Source organism: Myotis nattereri (genome assembly GCF_964212035.1).
Source record: "Myotis nattereri genome assembly, chromosome: X".
Classification (NCBI taxonomy): Eukaryota; Metazoa; Chordata; class Mammalia; order Chiroptera; family Vespertilionidae; genus Myotis; species Myotis nattereri.
In genome coordinates, this window is record NC_138078.1 from 13,363,618 (window position 1) to 13,389,054 (window position 25,437).

Consider the following 25,437-nt stretch of genomic DNA (forward strand, 5'->3'; position numbering starts at 1 on the left):
GTGCTAGGAGTGCCCTGACCCGGCCTATGACAAAAACTAGCAGAAGTGAAGGATAAGTTTGGAGGGAGGGGTTATATAGCCGCGTGCCAGTGTATGTTTAGCACCTGGCTCTGAAGGGGAGGGTGGGGAGCTCTGATATTTAGCTTCTGCTGGTTTCTGACTCGTAAATATGTGGTCCCACCGTGGCCAGTTCAAGGTGCCAACCTGAAGTTCCTAATTGGGAAGGGATGCGCATAGTTGTCTGTGGCAAGCTGGTAGAAACAGACTCCAGCATTCCACTGAGTTCATCTAACCATTTCTGTATATATGATGGAGGTGGTTATAGTCTGTGACATGATGGTAGGTACATCCTCTATTTGGCCCACCAGTAACATTCTCTATAATAGTTTTATTCTTAAAACAATCTCTTTTTTTCCAAATACCATTTGGATTTCCATACCCCAGTTCAGCAAGAATGTTGATTCCATCTTAGCTTTTATGTGGGTAGTTTTAACATTCCTTTCAAAGACCACAAGTATGAGCCTGCACCAGCATGGCTCAGTAGTTGAGCGTCGACCTATGAACTAGGAGGTCACAGCTCGATTCCCAGTCAGGGCACATGCCTGGGTTGTGGGTTCAATCCCCAGTGTGGGGCATACAGGAGGCAACCGATTAGTGGTTCTTTCTCATTTATGTTTCTTTCTCTCCCTCTCTCTGCCTCTCCCTCCCTCTCTGAAATCAATAAAAACATATTTTTTAAAAAGATCACAAGTATGTTTACATTAATAATACATACATTTTCAGAAAAAAGAGACTATAATAAATAGAAGAGATTCTATTTGTGTTATATACATATGTATATTAGGTATAATAGGATGTAGGTTTTATTGGTGTTAAATCATATTAGCATGTGGTATTTTTAATGTGGTATTAACATGCTTATTTTACATTTTAATATATGAAATGGAAGAGATGTCTAACTGAACATCCGTCTACTGTACTAATAAGTAGATCTATGTGCCTCACAGCTTCTTCTGGTTATGTAAGCCCAGATGTCATGAAGTCCAAATACCTAGGTCACTTCTGCCCCTGGTTCAGCTTATTCCTTTTTTTCTCTTTTCAGGTATCTGGCATAATTTCGTCCTTGCACTCCTGGGTATTTTGGCTCTTGTCCTCCTCCCTGTGATCCTCTTGCCCTTTTACTACACTGGAGTCGGGGTGCTTATCACTGAAGTTGCTGAGGTAAATAATGGATTACTTGGGCATTTTTTTTTACCAGATTTTGTGATGTAACACTTAGCATTTTGTGTCAGGTTCTTTTTAATCAAGTTCTCCTCATAGCCCTAGATGGTTTGGCTCAGTGGATAGAGCGTCGGCCTGTGGACTGAAGGGTTCCCTATTCGATTCCGGTCGAGGGCACACACCTTGGTTGCAGGCTTGATCCCCAGCCCCGGTCCGGGCTTATGCAGGAGGCAACCAGTTGCTGTTTCTCTCTAACACCCATGTTTCTCTCTGTCTCTCGCCCTCCCTTCCATTCTCTCTCTAAAACAAAAGTTCTCTTCCTAGACAGAATGGTCCGTTTCTCCTGGAGAAATTATTGCCAATCCTTTCAAATTGAACAGTTTTGTGGAATACATTGTCTTTTTAAAAATACTAAAAATTGTTTCTGTTCTGAGTTACAAAAATAGTATAAAGATTTTCTACCTGTAATTTGTTGATAACATGCGTCATTTACTTTTACTGTTTATTTTTATAATTCTGCTTTTTAGTAAAAGGTCTCTTCACATTTGAAACCTAGGCTAGCTAGCTAGCCAGAACAATTCATGGGAGCTTAGGTCTTCAATTCTGTATTTTACTCCCTTATTTAATAACTACCGAGATAGCATCAAGTCTTCTATTCAGACTTAGGGAAGAGGAAAATTGCCTTCCTGAGCAACTGGCTCACATATTCATTGTGCTGACAGTATCATCTGCATATTTGGGACTGTGTCTAAATAAGGACTTTTACAATTTTATCCACGGAAGACATAGGAAAATGAAGGCATTCTGATGACTACTTTCACACCAAAAAATAATTAGCAGTTTACCCAAAAACTATTAGTTTAATCTTAACAGTTGGCAAGTGGGATTTTGTATTTTCAGTTGCAAAAAATCCAAAATCTTGTAGAAGTAGGAAAAGTATAATTCTTGGGTTTTGTTTTAATTTTGTAGTATTTTCCATCTTGGATTCAACGCTGGATTGTTTTGTATATTATTCAAATAGTCTACTTATTCAATTCAGTGTCTTTTTTTATTTATTTTTTTAATATATTTTATTGATTTTCTACAGAGAGGAAGGGAGAGGGACAGAGAGTTAGAAACATCGATGAGAGAGAAACATCGATCAGCTGCCTCCTGCACACTCCCTACTGGGTATGTGCCCGCAACCAAGGTACATGCCCTTGACTGGAATCAAACCTGGGACCCTTGAGTCCACAGGCCGATGCTCAATCCACTGAACCAAACCGGTTAGGGCTCAATTCAGTGTCTTTAACGATTATTTGCTCAGATTAGTCATAGCTTGTTTTCACACATTCTCTGATTTGTTTTTGCCTTTTTCCCAAGGACTCACCTGCAGTTGGACCCAGAGGTCTTTTTGTGGGAGACCTTGTTACCCATCTACAGGATTGTCCCGTTACTAATGTACAAGATTGGAATGAATGTCTAGATACCATCGCCTATGAACCCCAGATTGGTTACTGCATAAGTGCAGCAACATTGCAGCAGTTAAGCTTCCCTGTTAGAGGTGTGTATATTTCTCTCTGTATAAGATAATGCTTCAAGCAGTAGTACTTGCCACTCACAAATCTTAGATTATGTCTATAAATTTATTTTTTTCTAATTTGTTTGAAACAAATCAGAAAAGTAATAATAGGCCCAAACTAGTAAACATTCTTGGTGAATTGGATACTAATACGTATGTTTCTTTTATTATAAATATTGTTATTGAACCTCTAATTTTATAACATCATATTTGAGTTTCAGGAGACTAGAATCTAATTCTTTCTGTATATAAAAAAAAAAAAAACTTGTGTGCTCTGCGCGGTACTGAGTGGGTGCTACTGAGGGGACCCGCTGCCATGTGAGAATGTGCCAGCCCCACCAAATGCCCATGAACCTTCTCTCAGTGCTGCCCAGGCCACTGGGCCCGGCTACCCTGCTGCTGTTTGGCCATGGAGTGGCAGGCACCGGGGCACCAGGGCCCAGGAGCCAGGCGTGGCGGCAGCACTAAAAAATTGAGCAGTATGAGGGAAAGCAGAATCTGGACTCACTGAAAGAGTATCTGGAATTGAAACTCCAGAGTATAGATGGGGGTGTCCCAGAGACCGTCCAGCCCTCAGAGGTCTGGGTGCTGGCTGCCCAGCCCAAGGCCAACAAGGGCATAGTGTTGCACTCACGGAAAATAACTTAGATGGTACCATTGCAGAAAGAATAACTTTCAGCGAGTTTTATGTTCCATGGTGTGGTCATTGTAAGAATCTGACTTCTACTTTGGAAGAACTCTAAAAAGGAATTCCCTGCCCTAGCTGGTTTGGCTCAGTAGATAGAGTATCGGCCTGCGGACTGAGGGGTCCCGGGATCGGTTCCAGTCAAGGGCATGTACCTTGGTTGCGAGCACATACCCAGTGGGAGATGTGCAGGAGGCAGCTGATCGATGTTTCTCTCTCATCGATGTTTCTAACTCTCTATCCCTCTCCCTTCCTCTGTAAAAAATCAATAAAATCTAATTTTAAAAAAAAGGAATTCCCTGCTCTAGTTGGTTTGGCTCAATGGATAGAGCACTGGCCTGCAGACTGAAGGGTCCCAGATTCTATTCCGACCAAGGGCACATGCCTGAGTTATAGGCTCGATCCCCGGTAGGGGGCATGCAGGAGGCAGCCAATCAATGATTCTCTCTCATCATTGATGTTTCTCTCTCTCTCTCTCTCTCCCTCTCCCTTCCTCTCTAAAATCAATAAAATATATTTTTTTTAAAAGAATTCCCTAGTTTGGTAGAGGTCAAGATTGCTAAAGTAGACTGTACTGATGGACAGAGTACAGAAGTAGGCAAATGTAGGTTTATAGTTATGAGTATTAGAAATACAAAGTCAGTGAGTATAATGGTGGCAGAGACCTTGGATCGTGGCACTTTGTTCTGCAATGGGCAAAAGGTGAACTTCAAAAATGCAGGTGTGAGTCACCTATCATGCCTGGCCGCCTAGGGAAGAGTTAAATCATGTGGATATTGCTGAGTTTCAAGGTGAATGTACTAAACTTGTGGTATCTTCTCTTTTTTTAAAAAAATATATTTTATTGATTTTTTACAGAGAGGAAGGGAGAGAGATAGAGTCAGAAACATCGATGAGAGAGAAACTTTGATCAGCCGCCTCCTACACATCTCCTACTGGGGATGTGCCCGCAACCCAGGTACATGCCCTTGACCAGAATCGAACCTGGGACCTTTCAGTCCGCAGGCCGACGCTCTATCCACTGAGCCAAACCGGTTTTGGCTTCTCTTTTTTTTTTTTTTTTTTTAAGCCAACACACTCTATAGATTCTTTATTAAGTTTCTTTAAACATGTAACTCATGATCACTTTGCAAACTATTTTCAGTGGCAATCTATCATCCCCTTTAACCTTCTCTTGATGAAATTGAAATGGTTGCCTTTGAGTCTAAAATAGAGTTGAAGAAAATCAAATTGCTGGACTATTTTTGCCTCCTGAGTGATATTGGTGAAAGCATCATCCAAAGCAGTTTTTGAACTGCTTACAAGTCTGGAAAGGTAGCCATGTGACAGTATTGATATTCCTCTGATCTGAAGGTCCCATTGACTTACTAATAATGTGGTTAGTCTGTGGCTTGGGGCAGATTTAAAAAACACTGAAACCCCATGCCTCTGGAAGAGATTTTCACAGCCACTCCTGGATTTTGTTTCTGTTAATACTGCTCTCATCAGGAGGGGTTTGCCATGATGGAAGCAATGGTACTTTTGCCCCATGCCTGCGTAAGATAACGCCGATTCCATAATCTTATGTGTGTCGATATTTGTCAAATACTGTTCAAGGGATACCTCTTTATTTCTCATGAGTGAAAGATTTCATTGGTTAGGTTAACACGAAGTCAAGGTCCATGTAAAGATTTTTACGATTGCCATCACCGGTTTGGCTCAGTGGATAGAGCATCGGCCTGTGGGCTGAAAGGTCCAGGGTTCAATTCCGTTCAAGGGCCTGTGCCTTGGTTGCAATTGATGTTTCTAACTCTCTATCCCTGTCCCTTTCTCTCTGTAAAATCAATAAAATATATTTTAAAAAAAAGATTTTTAAGATTTAAAATCGATGTTTCAGTCCATGTTTAAGATTTGATGTCTCCCATGGAAAACGTGGGCATAGAAAGTTCCACAAGGCTTGTCTTGACTATCCTGTTAACTCATAGAAAGATTCTGGGGCAAGAGGACTAGCGAAGCTTTTCCAGGTACTGGTATCGGGGACCAGGAGAACATTGCAGCCCCACTACAGGGCCCTAACTGGAAGCAGTTTCAGTTCTGCTCCTAGGTAGTCCTTTTAGAGGCTCACTGTGAATCATTTGCCTTCCGGAGGCTGACCCTCTGCTGCTGTATGAAGAGTGGGATTAGAGCAGCTGCTGCTATGCTCTGCCTGGGCCCGGACCAGCCATCAGTCCCTTTGGCTTCTGCTCAAGGGAGCGGCTCATTCCCCTCCATCCCACCAACAAGATACTACCCTTCCTGTGCTGCTTGCAGTCCATGTCACACTCCCAGTCCGCCAGTCATTGTCGCATTCGTCGTCAGTCCGACTTTCCTCTCCCCCTCCCCTCCCCCTCCCCCTCCCCCTCCCCCCTCTGTCGTAATCTTAATCTTTACCAAAGAGCTGAGCCCCTGCCGGGCCTGCCATGTCTTCTCCCCCAGCCCCCTACCCTGCCTGTCTTCCCTCTCCAGCCTCCCACCCCACCTATCTTCCCGTCGCACCCCTGCCCCGTCCCCCTCCCCCACCTCCCTGTATCCCCTTCCCCCACCCCGCGCCGCCATGGGCTGTCTCAGAAACAGTAAGACCAAGGACCACCGCATCAAGGAGAAGGCCAATAAAAAGATCTAGAAGCGCCGAAACCGGTTTGGCTCAGTGGATAGAGCGTCGGCCTGCGGACTGAAAGGTCCCAGGTTCGATTCCGGTCAAGGGCATGTACCTTGGTTGCGGGCACATCCCCAGTGGGGAGTGTGCAGGAGGCAGCTGGTCGATGTTTCTCTCTCATCGATGTTTCTAACTCTCTATCTCTCTCCTTTCCTCTCTGTAAAAACTCAATTAAAAAAAAAAAAAAGATCTAGAAGCAACTGCAGAACAAGCAGGTCTACTGCTGCTGGGTGCAGGAGAATCTGGTAAAAGCACTATTGTGAAGCAAATGAGGATCCTGCCTGTTAATGGACTTAATGGAGAGGGCAAGGAAGAGGACCCAGTCTCAGGATGCTAGGTGCAACAGCGATAGAAATATTACCCTTAGGTGATGGCTACCTTTTATCTGCTTCCAGCTATGTCCCGTTGCTCTTGCGTGCTGGAATTGTCTTAGGAACTTCTAAAAAGAATACTATTCTGTTGTGGGGGGAGGGGGCCTACACCTAACCTCTAAAGATAACCAGGGAGAGGGGGAAAAAACACACCAAAAAATGGTCAAGGCTTGTTTTGACTATTCTATTAACTCATAGACAAGTCACAAAAACAATAACAAAAATGGAATAAAATCCTTAATTGTTCAAAGTGTAGTGTGACATCCAAAATAGGCAGGCATCAACATAAAAAGTCAGTCAGTTTACTGTACCAAGAGTTGGCATTTGAGAAGCAGTGACAAGTCCTTACTAAACAACTACTGTGTACTAGATGCTAGCCTAACCCTGCCATTGCTAATCCCTGCCTGCTGCCTGCTCTTTTCTGTGACTGTTCTGCAGTAAATACAGTATTTTTTTAATATTTTTTATTGATTTCAGAGAGGAATGGAGAGGGAGAGAGAGATAGAAACATCAATGACGAAAGAGAATTATTTATCGGCTGTCTCCTGCACACCCCACACTGGGGATCAAGCCGGAAACCCTGGCATGTGCCCTTGACTGGAATCAAACCTGCACCCTTCAGTCCGCAGGCTGACACTCTATCCACTGAGCCAAATCAGCCAGGGCTGTAAATACAGTATTAACATATGTGATAAATAAAACTTCTGTACCAAAAAAAAATGGGATTAACTTAACCTAAAAACCAAAGAAGGAAGTAGGCAGGGCTGAGTCAGAGCAAAAAAAATAGGCCATGCTACCTACCATCAATGCTAGCATCCTTATAATCCATGCCATTTTTACTATCACTTTTAGAAATAAGCAACAGTAGGCCTAGGCTCCCTTAAGATAGCTAAATGTATGTTCTTTGCAATCAATTTGTTTATACTATGATACTTTCTAAATAAGCTCTTTAAAGGAAAAAGCTTGGGTTAAGTCAGCATTCCAGCTCAACCATGACCAATTAACTAAATTCCAGTAATTAAATATCCCTGTACTGTATGGACGATGGCATATCCGAAGCTATTTGGGGTAGAGTTATTTTATGTGGCAGGCATCCAAAGGAAGTAATCTTGGCTTCCGAAAATATCCCCTGAAGTCAGATCTGTTGTTCCATGTAGCAGGTGGCAGGGTGAAGCAAGTTTCTTCTCAGGAGCTGCCAAATTTATTTTGAGTTCTTTCAGCTCTGAAAAATCAGTCTTCCAACTCTTTATATAAAACTAGGGGCCTGGTGCACGAAATTTGTGCACTGGGGGGGGGTCCCTCATCCCAGACTGCCCCCTCTCACGTACTGGGAGCCCTCAGGGGATGTCCTACTGATGGCTTAGGCCCGCTCCCTGCTCCCCTTGGGGAGCGGGCCTAAGCCGCAGTCTGGCCTCCCTTTGTGGGAGGTGACTGGGCTGATCAGGGGAAGGCACCAGCCCCATCACCCTGCTGCTGCAGCCACTGCCAGTCACCGCAGCCACCAAGGTGTTTTCATCAACACGGACTCCAGTCCCTTCACCATGAAAAAATGACAACTTTCTTTGGGCATTTTTAAGATGTGTCTTTCATAGGATATGACATTTCTTTATTATTTTTTTTATCCTCACCTGAGGATATGTTTCCATTGATTTTTAGAGAATGTAGAAGAGAAAGGGAAAGACAGAGAGAAACATCAAAATGAGAGGGACACTTTGATTGGTTGCCTCCTGCGTGAGCCCTGACCTGGGCCCGGGCCAGGAAGGAACCTGCAACCTAGGTACATGCCCTTGGTCAGAATTGAACCCAGACCCTGCGTTCAGCAGGCGAGGCATTATCCACTGATCCAAACCAGCTAAGGCAGGATATGACATTTCTTAGCCCTCCAGCAGCAGAACTTCATTTTTTTCTCCAGGAGTGAGGTGGGAAAACCCTAGATCACCTCTTTGGATTCTTATTACCCAAGTTACTAAGAATATTACCAGTGGCATACAGGGAGCTTAGCCAATGAGCGGTCAGAAAAGGTGCTTCCTCTGTAGTTCACACCGATCACCGGCTCGGCCCCTGCCCAGGCCTAAAGCCTCTGGCCAAGGCTCCCTCCAATCACCGGCTCTGCCCCTGCCCAGGCCTACAGCCTCAGGGCCTAGGCAGGGGCCCCCCCATCTCCCTCCGATCGCTGGCTCCGCCCTTGCCCAGGCCTTTGGATCGCAGGCTCCGTCAGGCCAGCAGGGGAGGGCAGTTGGGGGCAATAGAGCCGGCAGGGGAGCAGTTAGGCATTAATCAGGCTGGCACAGGAGCGGTTAGAGCAGGAGTGGGCAAACTTTTTGACTCGAGGGCCACAATGGGTTCTTAAACTGGACCGGAGGGCTGGAACAAAAGCATGGATGGAGTGTTTGTGTGAACTAATATAAATTCAAAGTAAACATCATTACATAAAAGGGTACGGTCTTTTTTTTTTTTTTAGTTTTATTCATTTCAAACGGGCCGGATGTGGCCCGCAGGCCATAGTTTGCCCATGGCTGGGTTAGAGGGTAATCAGGCTGGCAGACAGAAGAGGTTAGGGGCAATTAGGCAGGCAGGCAGGCGAGCAGTTGGGAGCCAGCAGTACCAGATTGTGAGAGGGATGTCCGACTGCCAGTTTAGGCCCGATCCCGAAGGCAGTCAGACATACCCTGAGGGGTCCCAGGTTGGAGAGGGTGCAGGCCAAGCTGAGGGACACCTCCCGCCCCCCCCCCCAGTTCACGAATTTTATGCACTTGGCCTCTGGTGATTAATAATCAAGAATAACTTTACTAAAGTGCTGTGTGCAACAATGGCAAAGCAGGAAGAACTGATTTTTAAAGTTTTAATATAATTTTGCATGTATAACCCATTTTAAATAACTTCTTATTGTAAAATTTTTTTCAAGCATTCATAAAAATCAAGAGAGTAGTATAAAGAAACTCATGCATCCTTCTTTGAGCTTCAACAATTATCAACATTTTGTCAGTTTTCTTTATTCAATCACCTCACTTTTGTGGGGAATATTTAAAGTATATCCTAGCCATCCTATCATTTCATCCATAAGCTTTATCATGTTTTAACAGATGGTGACTTTTTAAACATGACCAGAGTACTAGTAGCACACCTAACAAAATTAACAATAATTCCTAATATCTAGTTGGTTTTCCCTGTTAGGTTTTTTTCCATAACCATTTTTTTATACTTGGTTTGTTTCAGTTGGATGGTATGTCTTTTAAGTTGTAACAATTCTTCCTGGCTTTTTTTTTTTTTTTTTGAAATATTTGTTGAAGAAAGTGGAGTCATTTGTTTTGTTGAATTTCCCATATTCTGAATTTGTCTGGTTATATCTTATCCTCATGATGTCATTAATATATCCAGATGTCCCCCATATTTCCTTTAGAGGCTTGATTATAATCAGGATCCATGGGGGTGGGGGGCAAAAATACTCCTAGGTAGCACTCATTACTTCCTGTCGCATCCTGTAGACGCAAACAGTGTCTGCTTGTCTCCCTCGTGGTTATGTTGATTGTTCAGTAGGCTAACCTGATTCTTTAAGGTTGAAATATTTGTCAATTTTTCCTATTCTCAAGAGCCACTTACCATCTTCCCAAATTTTCAGTTGACAGAAGGTTGGTATGTAACCCACAATGTGTTCTCCTCTAAGAAAAATAATCCATTATTTCTTACTTCTGAAGTACTTTATCATTTTCCTCCAATTTTTCTAAATTTGGTATACTCTACATTGAATTACAAGAGCCAAAATGACACAGTGGACAAATAAAGTTCTCTCCAATAGAATTTTTTTATTTAGGATATCTGTATTCCAGATGTTTGAGGTTTTTTCCTTTTCCTGTCAGAATGAAAATGAAAATTTTCCTTGAGATACTCTGAAACTCTTTCCTTATTAAATTTTAGAATATTTCACTATTATGAGTCATATGCTATATTCTTGAAGTATTTCTTTAAAAACCTAAGGCAGGCATTACTCTTCCATACTAATAAAAAAATCAGTCCCAAAATAATTCTTCAATATCAATTTTATCTCCTTAGGAGTTGCTGCAGTACACTATGCATATTGATTTTACATTATGATTATATCTGATAAACTTGTACCTCTTTTTAACCATTTTTAAATTGAGTATAAATATATATATATATATATATATATATATATATATATATATATTTAGGCAGTTTACAGGAATCTTAATAACTGTAAGTGTAATTTATTTTTTTTAAATATATTTTACTGATTTTTCACAGAGAGGAAGGGAGAGAGATAGATAGCCAGAAACATCGACGAGAGAGAAACATCAATCAGCTGCCTCCTGCACACCCCCAACTGGGGTTGTGCCCGCAACCAAGGCACATGCCCTTGACCGGAATCTAACCTGGGACCCTTCAGTCTGCAGGCTGACACTCTATCCACTGAGCCAAATGGGTTAGGGCTGTAAGTGTAATTTAAAGTATATACTAAATTTTAAAAAATCTTTATTGTTGAAAATACGACATAGGTCCTCCTTTTCCCCCCATTAACCTCTTCAAGCCTGCTTCCCTAGATTAATTCTAATGGCAGACTTGAGCACCCGGACTGTGGATATTTAAGAAAGCTATAGATTGATAGTATTTTACATGTATCTTGACACCTTTGTTATCTTTTATTATGAATGCAGGGGAGTGCTAGAACCAAATGTGCTAATACATAGTAGCCAATAATCTAAAAGTGACTCATGTTCAATTTAGAATGGGATTCAGCATACATAATTAAAATTCTAGGAATTTATATTACTTTCAAAATGATAAAGGCACCTTGGAAAGATGTGACTCTGAGTGCTCATAAGTTGTCCCAGCCAATCATTTCTGTCACCTTATTTCATATCCTGACTTTCCCTGGTATATTATTAAAATTATGAAGATACTCCCTAAGATATTAAGTAGACTAGATATTCTCCTTAAAATACTAACAGCTTTTTTTACAGATTAAAAAAAATGTGGTTAATCTGCCTGAAATGACTGTATATTTTATTAAATTTTTGAGACCTTTTTTTCCCTGTTAATCCTTTCTTTTTTATTTTTAAACATTAACCTGCTGAACTATGAATGTCACCAACAGAGCCAAGGCTGGTTAATTTTACCTCTGCCCTTGATGCATGAGGTAAGCCTAAGGAGTTTATTCCAGACACTCCTTGGAGACTGAATGGCCTTGCCTGGAGGTCCAAAAAAGGACAGTGGGTGAGGGCTTGGAGTTCTTTGCACCTGTAATAGATCTCTGGTTTATTTGCAGTCGGAACAGAAAACAAAAACTTTCCCTCCTTTCACATTTAAGTCTTTGCTTTTAATAGTGCTGGATGTTCATATGCCACTTAGTGAGTTGAATGGAACTAAAGTTACAGACAAGAACTAGTCTGGCTCTTTTGGGGCGGGGGCTATTTTCCTCTCTTTAGTTTGAGAGGACATTCTGTATCATATATGCATAAAGCAAAATTTCTTTTTTATTTTCTAAAAGCACTATCTTGAGTAAGAAAGACTATACTCAGCAAGTCCAGCATTTTAACTGCATTTTAAGGAGAATGATACTGAATACTGAAGGCAACTGCTTCCTAAAATGAAGCTGTGAGCCCAGACTCAGACATTCCCCTTGAATAACCTATATTCCTGTTCAGAAGTAGTGAGGGTGTATGCCCATAACTGCCTGGCAACAGGAATATTATTCTCTTACGTATCTTTAAGATAATAAAAGGAAAACTGCAGGGATCTTTTCCACATATCTTAAATACCCAGATTGTTTTTAGGCCCAAATCTTCTGTAATGTTTGGGGGGCGGGGGTAGGTGTCTGTTTTTCCATTATGAACATCAAGTAATAATCTAAGATTTCTTTGCTATCCTAAATTGAAGAGAATATGTGTGTTATAAATCATTTTAAACTACTTATTACTAGGTGATGCTGTAGAACTAAGAATAAATAGGCTTGCTTCTCCCTGTGTTGGAGCTCTAACTACATTTATGTGTTTAATGAGCTAGGGTAAGAAAATTGTTCAGTTCCTTTTAGTGATATAGAAAGTAGTAGTAGGAACTGTGAACTACAGATTGAAAAAGTTTCTCTCCAACCTTATTCCAAAATTGCCTCTGGTCTAGACTACCCTTTGAAGACTAGGAGATGTCTAAGACTATCTTAAGCCCCATCTTAGGGTACATTCAGAATATGTAGGTTCTCCCTATAGTGAAATTATGAAACTAATCTGGTCTTAAATTTCCTAATTGTCTCCCAGACTGGGGAGATATATGGAATAACTCTAATCTTTAACTCAAGTTAAATTGAACCCATAAATGCCTCTAGTCTAGGACCTCCCGTTGCAGTCTTGAATGTTCTTTCCAAAGCAGAATTGGATTGGCTTCTCATGATTAAGAGAAGTACCTTAATGTGAAAGTTTTCTATGGCATCTCCACTTTATAGGTTAAGAATTGAGTTCCAGAAATTGGTTCAGCAACTTGTTCTTTAATATGATCCAGTAGAAAAGATTCTAAAATAAGATATTTTAGACCCACAACTTTTTAAAAGTTGATAAACAAAAATATCAAGTTTACTTCTCATCTGGCAACAAAATATTTAACTTTTTAGTGGAAAACCCTGCATGTCAGGAGATATTTAATCTTGTCAGAATAGCCACAGCCATGGATTCATGTTTTGGTTGGAAAAATCACCATAAGAATCAGCCATTACCCAGAGGTTGAAAATCGGTGGTAGACTAGAGGCCAAATCCAGCCTTGGCACATGTATTTGGTTTGGCTTGCAATATATTTATAAAAATTTTAACTGGCTGCTAATATTTAAAATTCAAGAGGGTTCACATGAAGGTCCAGATATCTGATTCCTTTTGGAATAAAATGGAGGAACTATCAAGACTGGGCCCCAAGTTGAGTGGCCTAGCTGCTAACCCCTTAGAATAGTATATATATTTTCTAATTCATTACAGTCCCCATCACTTCCTGTTTTTTTCCACACACTATCCACTTAATTTATTTGATACTAGAGGCCTGGTGCCTGGGATTGGTGCACTGGTGGGGGCTAGCCTGTGGAAATCAGCCCGCTGTGGGAGCATCTCTCATCCAGGTCAGCCAAGCAGCTGTGGACCTGCCCTCTGAGCGGCTGCTCCCTGGTCCAGCATCTTCCATGGAGCTGGAGCACTTGCCTCTCCAGGGGACCTGGTCGGGCCGGGCCCAGGGACAAATATAGCACTGAGAGGCAGTAGAGTAGGCCTTAGTCCCGCGGCGGCCACAAACCCGCCTCCTAGTCTCCAGGGTCATCTCTGCGAGTCCAGAGGTGGCAGGGAATGAGGAGGAGGAGCCTGGGGCAAGGAGGCGATGATCGCAGCCTGGGTTCCTGCCATCGGCTGGGGTTAGCAGCAGGAGCAGCCATTCATCCTGGTCAGTGAGCGGCGCTCACACTGTGGCAGCACACTGACCACCAGGGGCAGCTCCTGCATTGAGTGTCTGCTCCCTGGTGGTCAGTGCACATCATAGCGACTGGTCAACCAGTCATTCTGGTCGTTCTGTCGTTCAGTCACTGGGCTTTTATTATATAGGATTTGCTTGCCCCCTTTAAGCATTTGGGTTATCACACATGCTTTATCAACACATCCTGTAGTAATATCAAATTCTTGACTTTCATTCTATAGTGTATACTATCCTCCAAGGAAAGTTAGTGATCAAGCATCAGATGTAAATTTTAAAAAATAATTACTAGCAAAATCAAGTGGTATAGAACATCAGTTAAGTGTTTGATGCATATTGACTTATCTACCTTATATAAGTTTCTGAGAAACCTTTTCTCAAGGAGCTTCTAGGGAAAGAAACAGTATGCCTACATTATTATAGTACAAGGTTAAATGTAAGTAATGACCAGAAACATTGGGAGTTGTGGGAACAATGGTGGTCAGTCTCAACTGAGAAGTTAAGGGCAAAATTCATAACAGGAGTCCTGAGTTGGTCCTCAACAGTGAGTTTAATTTCAGGAAGCCAAGCTAGAAATGAACCATGGCACCATAAGACTAGAAGGTGCTCAAGGACCTGCTAAGAATTTGGTTCAGCAAAAGAATAGTGTGAGATAAGATGATAAAAAATGAAAGGCTAACTTTTAGGCTATGAAATTTAGACTTTATTTGGGAGCAGTGCAGAGTGTTTGGAAATGTTACATTAGAAGAGTCACATTCTTGTAGTTCTACCTTGGCAGGTTAATTTGAAACATTCGGTATGTAGGACAGGTTTGGACGTGCGAGCTAGATGATAAGCAAATAAGACTCATTAGGACTTTGTTCAGATGGGTGAGGTGAGAAGGAATTGGAGTCTACACTCAAGTGGGAACAGATGGTGATAGAAAAATGATTAGGAGGTAAATATTGGTGGGACTTGGCAGCTGACCAAAATGAACACTGAGGGTTTTAGCTTGTGTTGATTTTTTAAAAAAATTCTAATAACTTTTTGCCTTATACTTTATCATTGTGCTGATGAGTGATTGTAGGCACAGGTTTATCAGTGCCGTCACATATTCGCAGTTTGCTTTCATATTTTAAATATGATTTGTCACCCCAGATTTCAATATCTATTCAGTTATGATAAAAAAAAAAACAAAACTAGAGAACATAGACTGATGAACAGGGACAGATCCAAAGACAGAGAAACAGCGATCAGACTGTCAATCCCCAGAGGGAAAGTAGGGGAGGGCGGGGGTAAGGGGAAGAGATCAACCGAAGGACTTGTATACATGTATATAAGCCAAACCAATGGACATGGACAACAGGGGCATGAGAACATGAGGGGGGGGCGTTAAGGGTTAATGGGGGGATGAGGACACATTTGTAATACCTTAACCAATAAAGAAATTAAAAAGAGATTTAAAAAAAACTGCCCATGTAGCCAACCATTGCAAAGGAGAAGTAGATGCATTGGTTAGTTTGCTTCACCTGTTTTGTTCTTTATTTTGTATTGGCCAAGAAGAGAGAGCAGCAGTGGCTGGGGAAGATCCAGTGTAGCCAGTACAAGATGTCATTCTTAAATAATCTAGTTTTAAAAAACTATTTAAAAACAACCAAAAACCTTTGGCTGAAATACAGTGTCCTTATAAAATTACATTGCATATCAACTAACATTTTCATGCCAGTGTTCCTGAAGACACTCTTGAAATAGAAAACCTTTTTTGTTTTTTGGTTTTTTGGTGGGTTTTTTTTTTTGTACTGGAAAGAGTACTTTTTTTTTTGCAGTACTATAGTAACTTTGTTCTTAAATGTCTTCTTCAGCCTATTTGAGTATATGGCTGTATGAATGTAAGATTCTAAATTTAATTGGTCCTTCACATATATCAATTTATTCTTTACAAGTTTGATGTGTTGAATGCCAAGAACCTTCCAAAATATAAATACATGGAAAATACTTTTTATACCACCTGTGTCGGTGATTTAGCTTCCTTATTCTGCCCCAGATACCAGTGAAGCAGTCTACCAAAGAACTTTAAAACAATAAATGAATAGTGGGAATAAACAGTTTCTATTATCGTTCAAAAATGGTAACTGGATTATTGGCGTATAGGCAAATGTGTACACATCTGTGGGGTCAAATTGGGCTGCCCTAGTTCCAGAAGGAAAGCCCCAAGGTAAGCCTGGAGGTGAGGTAGGTATGTGATATAATAGAGATTTCCTTAGGGATGAGAGTCTCTTGGCACCCTTTGGCCCACTTTGTTTGCTAATACAGCCATGCAGGGGATCAGTAGTGATATTGGATCAGTGACATTAGGGCAGCTAACAGTGGCTCATTAAATGTCTGTACTTGGCCAGCCGGAGTTATTATAAAGCCCACTGAGACTGGGGCTCCAGCTTTATGAGTGGGTCAGTTTATATGAAGACAGCTAACCTAGAGTAAGTGCTGCTTCTTAATTCAAGATTGAATATATATCTTTTGTAATATAAAACCAAACTCTGCAGTGAGTAGCCATCAAGCTGAGCTCTGAATTATCCAGTTGTTTCTGAATTCATGTGCATCTTACTGTTGTTGTCTTGAAAGCAAAATTTTTATGACAAATGTCATTCTATATAACAGATTCTAATAAACTATTTCTCTTCAGCATACAAACGGCTAGATGGTTCAATCGAATGCTGTAACAACCAAAGCCTCACAGATGTGTGCTTTTCCTACAGAAATAATTTTAATAAGCGTTTGGTAAGTTGTCTCTGAAGCTGTCTTGCTTGTCTGATATAATTATTATATAACTAGAGGCCCAGTGCACAAAATTCGTGCACTGAGGGTGTGTCCCTCACCCAGCCTGCACCCTCTGCAATCTGGGACCCCTCGGGATATGTCTGACTGCCGATTTACCAGCAGTCGGACATCCCTCTCACAATCCAGGACTGCTGGCTCCTAACTGCTTGCCTGACTGCCTTGATTGCCCCTAACTGCTTCTTCCTGCCAGCCCAATCACCCCTAACTGACCACCACTGCCAGCCTGGTCGCCCCCAACTGCTCTCCCCTGCTGGCCTCATCTCGTCCCCATCTGCCCTCCCCTGATGGCTTGGTCACCCCCAACTGCCCTCCCCTGCTGGACTGATCTTGCCCCCAACTGCCCTTCCCTGCCAGCCTGTCACTCCTAACTGCCTTTGCCTGCCTGATCACCGCTAACTGCCCTCCCTTGCTGGCCTGATCTCGCCCCCAACTGCTCTCCTCTGCTGGCCAATTGGTTCTTTTTGGTCAGTTTCTATGCCAGTCAGCGTCAAAAGCTCTGTCTCCTAGGCAGCTATTGGATCCTCACACTTCACCCTGATTTGGTTCTGATTGGTTGGTTTCTGTGCCAGTCAGCATCAAAAGCTCTGCCTTTTAGGCAGCCATTGGCTCCTCACACTTCACCCTGATTTGGTTCTGATTGGTTGGTTCCTATACCAGTCAGGGTCTCTGGGCCTATCAATGGGGCCTGATCAGAAAGGCGGAGCTGATCACAGCCCCTTGCAAGCCTGGAGAGAATTGGAGGTGCGGCTGCTGGAGAGAAAGAGAGAGGCAAGTACTGATCAACATCTGCCACAGAGGCTATGGATCAGACCCTGTTTCTCTCTTCAGGCCTCTCTCTGGGCCTGATTCTCAACCCCTTCAGCAGTCAGTGCTGGGTTACCAGGACTGCAGCCACAGCAGTCAGTGCTGGGTCACAATGGCAACCCAGCACTGACTGCAGGACTGACTTCTGGTTGGTTGAGCCTCCGGTCATGACAGACCCAGGGTTTTTATATATTAGGATAAGCAGATAGAGCTAAAATGGAATCTATGAAAACTTCTCTCCCTTTTACTTTGTATCATTTTATTAAAATCTCTGCATTTCATGTGTCACATTTCATCTGAGAATCTTTAAAAATTTATAGTGGTAATATTGTACTTGGACAAAGTAAAATACTTGAATCTGACTTATAGTAGGTACACATAAATGGCATTTTTTACATGAAATTCTTTCCTAATATGCTAGGTGACATTAAAGATATTGAAGGACTTGTAACTTGGTGATTTTCTTTTAATAAATCATTTTTAGTATTGACTAATATTTTATTCGTAGCATACATGTCTACCTGCGCGGAAAGCAGTTGAAGCCACCCAAGTTTGTAGAACCAATAAAGACTGTAAAAGAGGCTCAAGTTCAAGTTTCTGCATAATCCCTTCTTTGGAAACTCACACCCGCTTAATAAAAGTGAAACACCCACCCCAAATCGATATGTTGTACGTAGGACATCCTCTGCACCTGCACTACACAGGTGAGTATTATGGTGGTAGATCCTCAGAAAATCATTAAGATGCCATATTGCATTAGTATTCGTTATAAATTTGCTCACTTTTCAAAGTCTTGTTAACTTGTTCTTATTTTTAATTTTAAAAAATTATCAGTTACAGTTGACATACAATTTTATATTAGTTTCAGGTGTTTCTAACTTATTCTTAAGTATTAAATAAAATTTAGGCAGTAGGAAAATAGTCTGAATTTATAAAAGCAAGATGGAACTGAATCCCATGTCTGCCTTTAGAAAGTAATACATTTTTCCTTCTCTTCCACTTATGCCCAAGTCATAGAGCTGGTCCCTTAGATATTCTGTGAAAGTTTATTAAATTTTATCCAAGCACCCAAAAGTAGTGACAAGAGCAGCATACCCCAGAGAATGCCAGGGATCATAGAGATATGACAATAAAGTAATTTGTGCATGACACATGAATTTTATGTGAACATAATTTCAAAACTGAGCAGCATAATTATTTGAACAGTATAGAGCTTCTCCATGTGGCTTAAGATCCTATAGTCTAACTCCTTTTGTTGTCTAAGCTTTTTAGTGTTCCTTTTTTAAATAATTTACTGAAATATAATTTACATACCATACAATTCATGCTTTTAAAATATATATTTTTTTATTATTGACTTTAGAGAGGAAGGGAGAGAGAGCAAGAGAGAAACATCGTGATGAGAGAGAATCATTGATCGGCTGCCTCCTGTACTGTGGGGGTTGAGCCCGCAGCCCGTGCATGTGCCCTGACCAGGAATTGAACCATGACCTCCTGGTTCATAGATGGAGGCTCAACCACTAAGCCATGCTGGCCAGGCCAATTCATGCTTTTAAAGTATACAATTTAGTAGCTTTTAATATATTCAGAATTGTGCATCCATCACCAAAAATCTAGTTACAGAATCTTTTCACCTCAAAAAGGAACCCCATTCCCATTAAGCAATCACTCCTCATTTTTCCCCAATATCCCCCAGCCTTTGGCAATGACTAATCTAATTTCTATGTCTATAAATTTGCCTGTTCTTCGAGTTTCACATAAATGGAATATTTTGTGACCAGCTTCTTTCACTTAGCATAATGTTTTTAAGGTTCATCAATGTTCTAGCCTATTCCAGTACATCATTTTTATGGCCAAATAATATTCCATTGTATGGGCATAGCACATTTTCTTTATTCATTAATCAGTTGATGGGCATGTGGGTTTTATGTTACTCTTTAAAAGGCTCTCATTGTATCATAGTCATATCCTGACGCACAACCTGAATCATTCTTATTAATGCAGAAGTGTATACTGTAGGTTCTACTTAATTACAAGAAAGTTTTTTTGGTTTTTTTAAAATATATTTTATTGATTTTTTACAGAGAGGAAGGGAGAGGGATAGAGAGTTAGAAACATCGATGAGAGAGAAACATCGATCAGCTGCCTCCTGCACACTCCCTACTGGGGATGTGCCCGCAACCAAGGTACATGCCCTTGACCAGAATCGAACCTGGGACCCTTCAGTCTGCAGGCCGACGCTCTATCCACTGAGCCAAACTGGTTAGGGCTACAAGAAAGTTTTTAAATATTTTGAACAAAAACAGGATTCTGGAATCTACATAGTGGAAGAGACCTTAAAAATTCTCTAGTCTTAATCCTCCTTTCAGCAATGAAGAAAAAACCGAGACCAAAAAGGTTAAGTAGCCTAATAGTTGTAGTGAATGTAACTTTAAGATTGTACCTCTTGGAAAGGGTAAGGACTCTTGATGTAAATTCTGTATTTATTAAATCAGTCTGTGTTTGGTATTCATATTTGGTATATAGTTAACTTTATCTTATTCTCACCTCAAAATATAAGTGCATATTGGGGCATGATTTTCTGTATTCCAGTATTTTTATTAGATGTTCTTAGAATAATTGATTGTTTTCATATGTGGTACAAAGCCTGTATCATATGTTTGGAAAAGGCTTTCTCAACCAATTTAATAGGCTAGCCCAATTTTTTATTATATGGTAAAATTTATAATGCTGTTGTTTATATGAATAATATGCATTATTCCTTTTATTTTTCTTTTAGTGAGCATCACCAGTTTTATCCCACGTTTTAACTTTCTAAGCATAGATCTGCCTGTGGTTGTGGAGACATTTGTCAAGTATCCTTTCCGGTGTGAAAATGTTTTAAAAATGTGTTATGTGGAACTTGATCTTTCTTATCTTAAATAGACATTCATAAACCTTACAGATATCAATTAATTACTAACCACTAAAAAAGAAACTTTAAGTTGAAAAACATCAACTTAGGAGGGAAGAAGTCAGAGGGAGGAGAGAGATTGAAAGGGAAAGAGGAAGTTTAAGGGCACAAAAGGAAAGGAACCCAGAATACAAATTGAGAGTTGAACTATAAAGGGTGAAAACTGCAGTTACTAGTGAGGTAATGAATTCTGCCTTTTCCGGGCCTGCTAGCTCTACATAAGGGAGAGCAGACTCGTTTCCACAACTAAAATAGGATTCAGAGGACAAAAATCTCTTGTGTTCTTTAGCATATTATGTTTGCATATACAAGGTGAACTTTTTTTAAAAAAAATATTATTATGTAGAATTTGAATAAACTGAACAGTTTGGAGGGTTTCCTTTTGCCACTTTCAATTTTTTTTTAATTCCTTTCCTCAGTGATTTGGGAAACAATGAAATGGAAAACAAATGAGCAGTTACTAAAAAATGTGTACAATCAAGATTGTATCTTTCTTTTTTTGATTTTTTACAGAGAGGAAGGGAGAGGGATAGAGAGTTAGAAACATCGATGAGAGAGAAACATCAATCAGCTGCCTCCTGCACACCCCTTACTGGGGTTGTGCCCACAACCAAGGTACATACCCTTGACCAGAATCAAACCGGGGACCCTTCAGTCCGCAGGCCGACGCTCTATCCACTGAGCCAAACCGGTTAGGGCAAGATTGTATCTTGTAGATTGCAGCTTTATCTCAGGGATTTGCACTATAAACGTATAGATGATAGTAAAATAGAGTTATATTTACATTATAGTTATATTTATGCTATAACCTTATAGATGATGGTAAAGTAGCGTTCAAGGGGCCAAAACCTTTGTTTCCTAATGGAAAATAATGCTTATAAGGATCAAAAAATAATTTTATTTCTTATTTCTTCCAAATTCCTTTCCTTGTTGTATCATTAAAGAATTAAAAGACTTAGTTTCTCCTAGAGTTCATTATAGAGTATCTTAGTTTACAAATGGTTGGCCTTTAGTTTTCTAGTTAAGGTTTTTGAACTTAGAAATAATATGTTATTTGTTTTAAATAGTAGAGATCCAAGAAGGAATGACCTGTACTGGTAGGCACAGATTCAGAGAAAGGAGGGAAGTCACCTGTCATCTTGAATCCAGTCCTAGTAAAGTATCTTCTCCTGAATCCTGGAAATGGGATTTCCACTCAGACCTCACAATCGGCTCCTTAACTGATTTTAACCAGGTACCTGATTTCTCTCTCAGGAGCTCTGGCTATTGTTAATGCAGTGCCCTGCTTTGCTTTGGATGGACAGTGGATTTTAAACTCGTTCCTGGATGCTACTCTTACCTCAGTGATTGGAGACAATGATGTGAAAGATCTGATAGGATTTTTCATCTTGCTTGGTGGCAGTATACTTTTGGCTGCCAACGTGACTCTGGGGCTCTGGATGGTTACAGCACGGTAATGTTGGCACTCATCTGACAGAATCTGTGAGTTATAATATACAATACTGAAAACCAGTACTTGGTATGAAATATAAAGTGTTCCCTTAAAATTACATTTTAGCCAACAACTTTTAAGCTCCTCCTATAGCCAGAGTATCCAAATGCTAGGATGGGGATAAACAGAAGAAATGCCAGGTATAGTCCTTGACTACATCCTAGTTTCAAAGACTGAACTTACAATCTGCAGATGCTTGTGGAACAATTTCTCAACAAGCGCAGATTCTTGTTAAACCGTTTTGTGTGACTTCGTATTGTCTCAGTAGTTTAAAAGGAGAATAGAATTTGGTAAAATTAGTTGGGGGAAACTTCTTGAAAAACCATCATTAATCCATATTTGAAGGAGACCAGACTTTGGCCAAGTGGAAGTGGAGCATTTTCTCGGCCTATACCTCTTGTCCTTTGTCTTGTTTGAAAAGTATTTTAAAATTTAATGGCGTATTGTTTTATCTTCTGATAACTGAGGTCTGATTACAATTAATAAAGTTTTATAAAAAAATCTGCTGACCCAAAAGGGAAAATCTTTGTCAAATGATGCCAAATAATTGAACAAAGTAAGAAGTAGGGCCTATGATACCTTGAAACAGGTTTTGCCCCACAAGTTACCTCTTTGCTAATGTATCCCCATTCCCTCACAGCAGCACTTGGCCTTGACATTTAGAATCAGCTGCAGGAAGTGTCTCCCACTTGCAGCACGTGAGCTGGAGCAGTTAGGGTCCTGATTACCACTCTCTGCAGAGCTTCACAGCTTGGAACCCTTCCAGGGTAGACCTTTTTTCTTACGCTGCTGGGGCTATTTGAGTCCTAGCTCCCAGGTTCCTGTCTTCGAGAAGCAACTGCCTTAAGCTCTGAGCTATGCTCTGTCCTCACCAGCAGCTCCCACGTTTCTCTGTGTTGGGCAATAAAAGATCTAGTCCTGGCCTTCCATCTTTCCCCCGAGCTACCTCACTGGGTCCACAGAACACTTGGTAGCACAGTGAGAATGGCTTCACATGAGTACCAACGTGGATTTGCCAGAGCCTGGGAACCTACTCTTGTGCCGAAAAAGCCCCGCCTAGTTCAGAAGTGTATGAGCATGCTGTACTTTGATGACAAATATGTCCTTTCCTCATACACTCAGGAACACTAACAGACATGTATCTAACTTCTTCAGTAAGTGAGGTATTCCATGGGGTTCACCTTTTTCAGATTAATGAGTTGCTGTTCAGGTACTAAAAGTTTTTAATCATTTTTAACAAACTCTTTAGATTGTATTACACATTTGCCTGCCTTCTTAAACGAATTATATATTGAGTATGATTTTAACATTTAAGTAATGACTCCAGGTTATCAGTTATTAGCACTACTAAAACTATACAAATTATTAGTCTATCCTAGGAAAAACGCATTTGTTCTGTTTGTTACGCAATCATTCAGGATCAAAGTGTATTAGCAGAGTAATGTTCAGACCTGTTCAGGTAGAACTTGGGGAATACCATGAAATACTTGCATAATTAATTCGAATACGTGAGCTAAGTGATTTACTAATGAAAATGTATATGTGCAGGTCAGCTTTTTAAAAACTGAGGAAAAATTTTAATAGAAAAAATCCTTCCCATTAATTTTTTTTCTGGGTGAAAAAAATCTCCAACCACATTATTTGCTTGTAGCTTTTAAACACCTTGATCTGTTGCTCCATAGGGTCAGGATTTGGGAATTGCGCAGATCAGTCCTATTTGTATACAAATGGCCTCATCCTGTAAGAAAGGAAAGAAATGTTACGTGTTGTCTCTTCAGCTTGATTGTGGGCACTTCTAGAGCAAGGACCATGTCATACTCCTCTTTGCATCCCTGACACAGTGCATGAGACATCATAAATACTTAATAAATATGGTTGAATGGGTGATAATTAGTGTTATTTATGGATTAGGGAAGCATGTATCTATTTAAGTAAGCTATAAAAACTATTGACTATTTACTGTAAATATATGTTAACATAAAAACTCGGAAGGTCTGTGTGTCCCTGGAAGATTATCATCTCTATGAAAATAATCCATTTTGATTTCTGTAGAGCAATTAGAAAAACTGAATTATTTTGAAGCTTTGAAGAAAGTATTCTTTTTGTGTTGTCATTTTGTTCAGTGAAATTTTATTTTCAGTGTTCCTACTCTGCATTGTTTACATTTTTGAGGATTTAAAAAAATCACCTATGATCTGTAAAGAATGTATATATTTCTTTCAGCATCTCAGTTTGAAAAGACATGCAGTTAAACTTGACCTTTTGATAATCACTCTTGTAGGTCATTGTCTGTTCTAATAGTAAATTGTAAACTTGTACTTCATGGATATGTAGCTCTCAGTCATCAGTTTGTCCTATGGTATTTATTGAATGTCCATATACTAATGGTGCACAGAGATTTTCTTCTCTAAATCTTTTGACTGTGTTGTAATTCATTCATAGGATTTAACTTGAAGATACCATAGTTGCTGGCATTTGATGTTTAGCAATAAAAGAATAAATGTGTACCAGCAGTCTATATTTTATCATCATCTGTGTGTTGTCTTTTAAAAAATATTTGTATTCTTTTCTGTCAAAATTGTTTCTTTTACATATAGTACGGTCTTAGCTGTTGTGTTGTTGCTTTTTTATTTTTAGAGAGAGGAAAGGAGAGAGAAAGAAACATTGATCAGTTGCCTCCTACAGGTACCCCAACCAGGCATTGAACTTACAACCTAGGTATTGCCCTGACTGGGAATCAAACCTACCACCTTTTGGTGTATGGGATGTCTCTCCAACCAAATGCACCACACTGGCCAGAGCTGATCTTAGTTGTTTTCAAATTCTTTTTTTTTTTTAATTTATTTTATTTGTTAATCCTCACCTGAGAATATTTTTTTCCACTGTTTTTTAGAGAGAGTGGAAGGGAAGGAGGGAAAAACATCGATGAGAGAGCCACATTGATTGGTTGCCTCCTTGCACATCCTCCGACTGGGCTGGGATTGAACCTGCAACCCAGGTATGCGCCCTTGACCAGGAATTGAACCCAAGACGCTTTGGTGTGTGAGCTGACACTCTAACCACTGGGAAACACTAGCCAGGGTTTGATTCTAAAAGCAGCCTTCAGTTTTTACTCAAGTGATCTGTATGTGAAACTCCTTGCTGGCATGGAAGGAAGTCTTTAAAATAAGATTTCTGTGCTCTCACTACTGTTTTGGAAATGGCCTGTTTATGGATGAAGAAAGAGGACTATTATCATGTTTCCTTGTATTGTTGCCCGGCTGGCATGGCTCAGTAGTTGAGTGTCGACTTATGAACCAGGAGGTCACAGTCTTCTTTAAATTAGTCTATATTTTTAGGAATTCATGAAAGGAAAGTGCTTCAACTGTGACATTTGGTTCTTCCTGACCTTTTGTCCTCGTGCTTCC

General features: G+C 40.5%; 1 protein-coding gene across 1 annotated transcript in view; it reads left to right on the forward strand.

Annotated features, from left to right (window-relative positions):
• MBTPS2 (membrane bound transcription factor peptidase, site 2) overlaps positions 1-24,535 on the forward strand; it is a 58,709-nt gene extending 34,174 nt beyond the window's left edge. The window contains exons 6-11 of the mRNA XM_081081964.1: positions 1,103-1,221; positions 2,584-2,764; positions 16,627-16,721; positions 18,094-18,289; positions 20,365-20,440; positions 21,773-24,535. Of these exons, the coding sequence (XP_080938090.1) occupies positions 1,103-1,221; positions 2,584-2,764; positions 16,627-16,721; positions 18,094-18,289; positions 20,365-20,440; positions 21,773-21,995 (890 nt within the window). The 3' untranslated portion in view covers positions 21,996-24,535. The remainder of the gene's footprint in view (positions 1-1,102; positions 1,222-2,583; positions 2,765-16,626; positions 16,722-18,093; positions 18,290-20,364; positions 20,441-21,772) is intronic.
• The last annotated feature ends 902 nt before the right edge of the window (positions 24,536-25,437 follow it).